Below are 10,000 nucleotides of genomic sequence, written 5' to 3' on the forward strand. Positions count from 1 at the left end.
AGACTGGAAACTACAGCAACAAGCACAGTGCTGATTCCAGCATTCAGGAGCATTTGTCATTGTTTTTACTGATATAACAGAATATTATGCATTTTGTTTTTTCAGTGCACCATTTTCTACAACATCCACAGCTGTGCCAGTCATCTGTAGTATATTATTTCCTTCTGTCATTCTGTATGCCTGAATCATCTCTTTATACTCTCAGTGCTTAATGCTTGTGGACAATCAAAACAAGTAATGTCATCCATTCGAAAATACACTGTGTACATGGATTATTGACTTTATACTACTGAGCATGGACTTAAGGGTCTAGTGTACTTGTTGTGTAATGCTGTAGAGGAACAGAGAATTAAGACAAGAATGGGAAATAAAGCAACTATGCACATTCAGTCTTCTATTTTTTTTATCTTCTGTGAGCACCCAGATTCCTACTCAACATCTTCCTCACTCGCTTCAACATGATCTCATTTATTACTGCTAATATCTTAATGTGCCTGCCCTTTTCAGCAATTTGAGTATTCAGTATTGCTTGTCCTGACAGTCTTTTCCATGCATTCTTAATAGTTCATGTAAAGAAATATTTCATCAGCCTCTGATTCTTTCTCTTAATCTTTAAATCAGTGTCAGTGGTGCAATGGGTAGCACTCATGCCTTAGGTGAAGAAGGCTGTGGGTTCTATTCCCATACAAGGTAGCTTGATTATTGGCACTGCAGTGTAGCATAAGAGGGGTGCTGTAGTCCTGAGTGTGTTATCCTTTGATGAGATGTTAAACACACACACCCATCTGCTTGAGTTGATGATACCTCATGTGGATGTAAAAGATCCCATGACACCTAGCAAAAAGAGTAGGGGTTCTTGATCATTATTTACAAACTTATTTATTCCTTTCAGAAATTTCCATTTCTTTCTGTTATTGTCATAGAATCATAGATATCTTGCTTTTTATTATTATGTTAAATCTTCATTATCTTATTTGACCCCCACTCCTTTTCCCACAACTACCATCTATTTTTTCTTAAAATTACTGCTAGTCTCCATATACCATTACCATAATTTCATTTAGCCTTTCATTCCAAATGGTCTACACTATATAAAATAATCTTTTAGCTATTTTACTAACATATCCCTTATTTCTTATGGCTATAATATCCATAAATAATCATATCCATATTTATTTAATGTACCTTCTTTACATTATCAAGAAAAAATTCTTTACACAATTTTCCCCACAATTTTTCAACTCTTATACATTGTAAGAAAGCATGTTCTGAAGTTTCTTCTGTACCACAATGTATACAAAATCTTTTCACTGATTTTGACATGGTATATTTCCCATTGCTAATTATTTATTAATCACAAATCTCCATAAAAAAGTCTTGACATTCTACTTGATTATTACACCATGTTTTTCATAATTTTATAGTTTTAACTTTTTCATTAATTTTTCATCTTATGGATTAACATACTAATATTATATCATGATATTTTTATGCCAATTTCTTCAATTATTTTCCATAAAATATTTTTTTTCTTGATAACATCTCATTACTTCATTTAAACATGCTTTTCTTCTTTTGATTTTTTTAATATATCCTAATGCCACTTATATTTGTACTTTAGTAAATTTACTACAAACTTTTTTATCATTTATCCAAAACAAAACTTTATAGAAATTCAAAGAAACAGCATAAACAATTGAGTTTATTAATCCTAAACCTCCATCTTCCTTCTACAAGTATAAGACTCTCCTTTTCACTGGATTCAATCTTGAATCCCATATAAAAGAAAAAAATGCTTGTAACATTTCTTTTTCATAGATTATTGGCAGCATTTATTCATAGCTAAATATGTAACCTTTTCTTGTATAACTGAATTAATCAAGTAAACCTTTTTATAAAAAGATAGCTTGAATATTTTCCAAAAACAGCAAAGCTGCTTTATTTCATATAGTATCATATTCCAAAATAAAAACTGGAACATTCTCCAAGCAATGGTATAAAACAACAAAATACTTAAAACCACTGTTAAGTTAGAATACAAGCCTTAAAACAACTCTTTAGCATTAATGCATCTTTATTTCATGCTTTCTTCAACAGCAATTGACTTTTTCAGAAATTAATTACACAAAAAATATGTGAGCCTAAATACTTGAGATAAAAGCATTATTCTATTTTATTTTGTAGTATCCTATTCCAATATTCCTCACTTGCAATTGTACCCTAATCTTATTCCCAATACAGAGATTTCTTTTATTGAGGAAAAATACTTATCCTATCTTTACTATATCACCAGTCCTTTATTTCTTTTAAAGTCATTTATATTTACACATTGATGTATATAATATACTTCTTTCATCCAGGCATTGTTTCTCATAGTTAATATAGTATCATCTGCATAAGTAAAAATGGCTGGAGTTTTATCCTTTCCTTAGTAATATAACTAACATCTTATGAGCAAATTTACATCTTTGGGTAATATATATATTACTCATAGGACATCCCTGACATATGCTGTTTTTTACATCTATTTCTTTGCTTAACCATCCATTCACTAAAATGTTTACTTTATTTTTAATATATGCAGAACAGCATACATTCTTAATTTTCTTACTAATTTTATACTCTTCCATAATTGTCCACAAAAGTTCATGTTGTACAGTACTAAAAGCTTTATTTAAAACTCCTATCATGATCTTGGTCTTATCAGACCTATTTATAATATCATCCACAATTTATCTTACTATGAATAACAATTACTGACATCCCTTTCCCTTTAAACTATATATGCTGTCTTCCATAATACCTTTCATGTTACTTTCCATTCTCTTCTGAATTATTTTCATAAAAATCTTTTAAGCTGTATTGTTTAATACTATAGGTCTCCAATTTTCAATTTTATTTTTTTATCTTCCTTTCTCCATACAAATTAATGTATACTAGTGCATAAACAGTTATATATAAAACCTTCATTTAACCACTCTTTCATAACTTTTAGGAAGTATTTTTTCCACCAGTCCATAAAATTCTTATAAAATTTGTATCCTATTCCATCTGATCCTTAAACTGACTGTAAATTAAATTGTTTAAGTACCTTATCTAATTCACATAAATAAATCTCATTTTCTAACTCCTTATTTTCTTGTTCTGCCATTTTTAATGTGCCATTCATTTTTTATACTTTCTTTCTATATTGAAACATTTTCTTTACATAATTTATTACAATATTCATAATTTGTTCCTGAGATTTTCTTACCTCTCCTCCATCATCTTTCATTTCTCTCATTATATTAGTATTTTCTTGAACTATGCCATTCAAATAAGCTGAGACATCTTTTTTTACCTTGTACATAATATCTTTTATCGAATAATAATTATTTAATATACTTTTAATTCATTTCATAAATTCTCTGTTCTATCATTTAATATTCTCTATCATTCCTTTCCAAATCCTTTAAAGCTTCTATACACATTGATTTATAATTTATTTTTTTCTGCTTTTCTTATATTGACTGACATTCTAAAAAACATTTTTTATATTTTTCTTTCAAAGCTAGTAACCACTCAGACCAGTTTTTATAACACATTTTAGTGGAAATGTGATAAACACATGCTTTTTTTTTCCATTGCTATCCCATATTCTTTTGGCTTTTCCCAGCTAGGGGTCACCACAGCAGAACTCCGGTCCACTAATGATTGGCAGTTGAGTTTAACAGGCTGAGTTACCAGCCTTGATGCACAACTTTCAACGAAGGTATGCTCATTCACGCATGTCTCCATGCAGAAGATGCTCTAGCTGAGAATCGAACCGGACAGCATCTTACTGTGAGGCAACAATGCTACCACAGCACCACCACCGTGGGTTTCTTTTTGCTCCTTTTCCCAAGCTGACTTATTCCTTATTTTCCTGTATCTCTATCCATATGTCTGAGTGATATCAAAAGCCTGTTACAAGAATTTCTCCCTTAGCCATATTTAACCTTGTGATAATAAATAAAATAATCTATTTCCATTTTCTATATACCTATATGTTTAAAATTATTACAATCAGTCTTTAAATTGCAACATTTTATAACTTCAAAAGTTTTTTAACATAATTTCCTCTCTTTTTCATTTTCCTCTCAAATCACAATAAAAATCCCCTGTTAATATTATATTCATATTAATTACTGCATATTATACAATGACCCCCCCATTAATATTCAAAAACATGCACGCTGATTGGCCAGCGTGCCCATTGTAAGTCCTACAATATACCAATGGAAAAAGGTCCAGTCGCCCGAACTTTTTTCCGTTGGTATAAAGTGTCCAAAACTTTTTTTTTAATTAAAAAGAAAAAAACAAAAAAAACCCCGAGCAACGGAGACTTTCTTTTTTCTGTTGCTTCTATTTCAAAGCAGTGATGTACTGGGTATGTGTAGGAATGCAAGTCCCATACACAGGTGCAGTACATCAACACAAGGAAGCAATATACCACCACTGGCAGAAGAACAGTAATGTGCCATTATACAAACACATTATTTAAGAAAAGTAAGTATTTTTTTTCTTAAATAATATCATTGTATAATAGCAATAACTGACTCCATGGTTGTGGTATACTGAAGATTCACCCACAATTGGCTTTATTTAATCACTCGGGCTTCACCCTCATGATTAAACCACACCAACCACGGATAAATCTTCAGTATACCACACCACATTGTTGATTATTGCTTAAATCGATACTTTTATAAAATACATTTTCCCTTTCTTTACTTGTAACAAAGGCATACTGTGTTATGATTCTATATACCTGATTATACCATCTGAGATCTACAATACTTAACCTTCCCATCATTGCCAGTGATATGTTCAGTATTTTCACTGACCTTCTAGAAAGTACAACTTTGCCCGAACATAGTTCCTTTTCTAGGTTCCATATTGTATCTCCTCCCTAAAGTTTCTTTGTTTGTAATCTCTCTTCTTGTGTTAATCTTACATCTTCCAATATTAATATGTTAACACCACACTTACTACACTAATTTTGGATGCCTAGTCTTCTACTTATATTTTTGATACTATCTACACTTATTGAAAGTACTCTAAAGTTGTCATCATGCCAATGTTGTAGCTTACCAGAAACTGAATAAATTTGAAGTATTGATCACATTTGCATTATCAGTTTCCTTTCTTTTTCTATTTTGCACTTATCTCTTTAAACTTTTTTGTCTGCCTCTTCCTCTTTTGCCAAATTTGTTTTTCATGATTTTCTAAATCATAGCATCCTCATCAGTTATTTCAGAACCTTCTTCTACGTTATCTTCTGTTTCATTTTTCTCTTTATCCTTATTTTATTTTACCCTGATCTTGCTTTCCTACTTTCTCTTTATCTTTTAATGGGACTGTTCATTCTCTTCATATACTGTCCTCACTTTTGTTTTCTTCTTTTTCATTCTTTTTCTCTAGATCACAATCCATCCATAAATGCCCACTTTTGTTACATTTATAACATTTCAATGCACACTTTTTTGCATCATGACCTGTTTCCCCACAAATATAGCATTTCCTGTTATCACAGTTACTTATCAAATTATCATCTTTTTCCACAGGAAAACAAATCATGTTTTCATTTATCCCCTATATTTTGCAACACCTACCCACTACATGTATCACACTGGAAATATGAATATTTTTTTCTTTCTCTATTTTCAATACAATATGACAGTCCCATCCCCTAGTCCATAATCCTCTGTTATCATAAACTTTGCTAATGTCCATAACATCTTTACAAAGTTTCAATAAATGTTATTCTTTGTTTCTCTGTGAAACGCTTTAAGCACATAAGAACTCCATGGATTACAGTTCTTTTTCTTCTCATACTAACCCAAAAATCTTTCTGGAACAGAATCAAAAACAATGTAACAAAATCTCTTTATGAATAAGAACAAAATCTCTTACCTCCTGAGCCTTGACGCTGAATGAGACTATTAAATTATTCCAAATGTCATACCTGGTCATTTCTTTTTCTTCTTCTTTGTTCTGAATTCTCACCATCAATTTTCTTTGAGTGTTGACATTTCCTCTCCTCTGTTTATCTCTCATCACTTTCCCTGCAGTTTCTTTAATAGTCATGGCATATAATTTCTTTGTCTGGCAATCTTCTTTCAAAATAGCTTCTATTTCCTCTGAAATTTGTTCATAATTTCATCACATGAAACACTTTATTCTACTCCCTGGCTCGCTCTGTAACAACAATTCACCCAAAACATCATACTACTACCCTTCTGACTGAAGGGCTGTAATAACACATCCATCATTGTTTTGAATGTGTGCTGCTAATAACATAAATTCTGCTGAAACAGTTCCTCAGAATTTTGTAGAGCTTCAAACACTGGACCAGCATTCACTTCAATGCTATTCACCACCTTGCCTTCAGTCCTATTCTTCCTGCTGTCACTGCATTACGAATGGAACAAGCACTCTTCTAATGAATACGGGAAGTTTACCGATGCCCTGGCCAAATTTTCCCTAACAGTATATATATACTACCTTGGGTCTCCCCATAAAAGTGTCTGCTAGCCTAGTGAGACTAACCCAGTCAACAAAAAATAAATAAATAAAATATATAAAAATTCTTTGGAACAAAACTTTACTATACTTTGCCATGCTTCTTTCAATGACATGTTGGCCTTCTATTTGTGTTTAATTTCATTCACATTCATTTGTACAAAATATGTGAGACTATACAATGTTTTTACTATGCTTTTATAGAAACCTTACAGAATATATCACTCATTTTATAGCTAAATATATTCTGAAAAAATAACTTTGGTGCTTAGATTACCTAGCCATCATATATTGTTTTAAGGTTAACAGCTTTTTGTTACGAAAGCCACAGAAAATAATTGTCTGTCCTGTTTACCAAAAAACTATAGAATGTTTCTATAGTACCTTTATAGAAAACTTACAGAATTTATCACTTGTATTATAGATAAACATATTCTGAAAAAAAATGTTGTGCTCAGAGTACACAGCTCTCCTGTTTTAAAGTTATTTACAGCTTTTTGTTAAGAAAGTTGCAGTTAATTTTCCATCTTGTTTACTCATTAATAAAACATAGCTCTATGTTTAGGAAATATTAACATATTAAACATGTTTGGATAACAGATAGGTTTCATACTTTTAGTACTCTGTTTCATTTTGCATGGTCACTGATTATGCATAAGGAGTCAATTTAAGCACATATTCAATAACTGTTGTGTAATGTGTGTGTATATATGTGCATATATATATAAATAAAAAAGTGTTACATTGTGGAATATGATGCAACTGACACAATAATCAGCATATTATTATTATTAGTATTATTACTAGTATCATCCTCCTGTACCCAAATGGTCATTTTAGTTAAGTTCTTTTGCAGAGATGTCCTACCTGTAGCAAATACAATCATTTTTCTCATTTCAAGTCGTATGCATTCAAACTATTGAACAACTCACTTGAAAAAGATAGATCTGAATGATACATCCTAAGCAAACATGGGCCTAGGACAGAGCCCTGTGGGATACTCTGACCATAACCTAGAATTTTACCCATCCAATTACTGTGTGATACTTGCCATGTCCTATCTGTAAGTCATGTAGCTATCCATCTTATTAAGATTACATTATTACCTAGTTATTCTAATGTGGTGAAGATAAATAAGTCTATGCAAATTACATCATCGCACACTTTTTTATTTATAGCCATTATATTATTATAGAACATAATGTTACATGGAGTTAACGATGTATTTTTAACATGTGCATGCTGATGTATGGTTTAAACTGCCAACCTTTCCACTTCTGATAATAATTTATCTAAAATATCCTTCTTCATTATTTTTCCACATCAAGAATACAGACTTACGGGTCTATATGACTCTGGGTTTGTCCTGTTCTCCTTTCCCTTCAAGATGGGTTTAACAAGTACATATCTCCAGTCTTGAGGAATCTCCCAATACTTAAATGACCTAGTGAATAACAATTGTAGTGGTGCTGTAAGTTCATATTGATGTATTTGCAGGCCATTAGTACTGTAAGCAGCAGGTTTTAGCTTGTCCATCCTGGACCCAATCTGTGCCAATGCCATGGCAACATCTATTGGAAGAACAGGTGTGTGGCATATGGCACACTAGATAAGGGCCATGTGCTTGGTCCTACCAAGCTGTTTGTAATAAGCATCATGGCTGTGTATGCAGGAATAGGTCTACCTGATATTGTCAAAAACCCACTTCACCAAACTGCAACAAGACAAGATGACTTTTCTGAAAACTCAATTTTTCGAACGTGTACATCATTGAAGTTTTACTCTGGGAAAGTATACACTTAGCCACTGGGTAAAAACAAACACCCCAGAGGATATCAAACCCACTCAAATAAGGGCCTTTTCCCCTCCAACTATATATACCAACTCCAAGATCCCACTATAGTGGGGAAAAAAGCAAATTTTCCCCATGGTGGCCAAGCGTCTCCTTTCCCAGAGTAAAACTCTGATGATGTTGTTGTTGTTTGTCTTTCGGCTTTTCCCGGTTAGGGGTTGCCACAGCGGAACTCCGGTCCGCTAATGATTGGTAGTAGATTTTCATGAACGCTGAGGTGCCAGCTCGATGTCCAACCTTCAACAAAGGCATGCCCATTTACGCATGTCTTTCAAACGCCCATCCAACAGCGGGAAGGACATGCAGACTCCACACAGAAGGCACTCCCTGCACTCCAGCCGAGAATCGAATGGGAGAACCTCTTGCTGTGAGGCAACAACGCTACCGCATGTTCAAAAAACTGAATTTTCAGCAAAGTTGTCTTATGTTTATGCAGTTCGGTGAAGTGGGTTTTTGATAATATGAGGTAGATCCACAGGAGCATGCACATGGAGAGGTAAGTCATTGTAAGCCCTCTTGGTGATGTGTGAATACATATCAGGCATGATTAGGTGAGGTTAGGGCTTTAAAAGAAATACTTTGAGCACTGTGTCATGTATGCTGCAGCTTCAGGGGAGGGGTTGTTAGGTTGTTTTCCTGCCTGGGAACAATTAAGGTCCTCTCCTAAATTTGCAAGGCCCTAGGAGTGACTCCTGACTCTCAGACCTTTGGGACAGAGGTAATCCCTGACCTGCAACTCTGCTGAAATATAAGTAAAGAAGATGAGACCAAACAAACTGTGTGACATCCTGAATGATTGTCCCTACTGCTAGATTCTTGCCCCCCTACTGCAGTTTCACAGGACTGATGGCAATGGCTTTCAGCCACAGAGGGAAAGAAATCACCTAGAAAGGGGAAATGATCTTATACCTTATATATCAAATAAACATATCAAAGGATAAATCACTTTTGAAATGTATGACCACAACTCATACAGTGTGAATTAATTTTCTAGCTCTAACCCTGTTTCTCCAAAAGGGGTTTTGTACAGGGAACATGACTTACTGTTCATTTTGTAGTAAATTATAAAAATGGGTCATTTGACAGATTAGCTTATATTCATCTTATCTTTAACAGATTTACCTTCAGGTAAAAACAGGCTTGACATTATTGCCAACCCAGGTAGGATGAGACAGGCAAACTGGTTGAAACGCCGTCCAATGAAGTTCATGGTTATAGTAGAAATTAACTTGAATGGAATATCGATGACACCAAAAACTACCTGGATCAAATAAATATTAAAGCCAAAGTTTTGAAGATCCATAGCCAGTGCATAATAAGCAAAGCTATTTGAAAACCTAGACATACAAGAAGAAACAAAAATCATTTGGAATGCACATCTTAAACACTAACAGAAGTGATGCAAGCTAATTTGCTAAATTAATTTTGGACCCTTAATAATATCTCAGCACAGGATTCTGAATCAAAAACAATCACCAAATATTTTTAAGACCATGAATATTTACTAATCATAATAGCACTACCCAAGATGCAATACGTTTAGACAGAATGCCAGTTTCTGAATAGCTGGCAGTTCTGAATACTGACTTTTGCTTTACAAATGCA

At 33.2% G+C, this 10,000-nt stretch overlaps 1 protein-coding gene across 1 annotated transcript in view; it reads right to left on the reverse strand.

Annotated features, from left to right (window-relative positions):
- Nucleotides 1–10,000, reverse strand: part of LOC122805305 (solute carrier family 22 member 6-A-like) — a 404,358-nt gene that overhangs the window by 37,706 nt on the left and 356,652 nt on the right. Inside the window, exons 7-8 of the mRNA XM_044075393.1 lie at nucleotides 9,518–9,732; nucleotides 5,935–6,161 (exon numbers count right to left, since the gene is read on the reverse strand). Of these exons, the coding sequence (XP_043931328.1) occupies nucleotides 5,935–6,161; nucleotides 9,518–9,732 (442 nt within the window). The remainder of the gene's footprint in view (nucleotides 1–5,934; nucleotides 6,162–9,517; nucleotides 9,733–10,000) is intronic.

This window comes from Protopterus annectens, chromosome 6.part1, assembly GCF_019279795.1.
Source record: "Protopterus annectens isolate FY-2018-M chromosome 6.part1, PAN1.0, whole genome shotgun sequence".
NCBI lineage: Eukaryota > Metazoa > Chordata > Ceratodontiformes > Protopteridae > Protopterus > Protopterus annectens.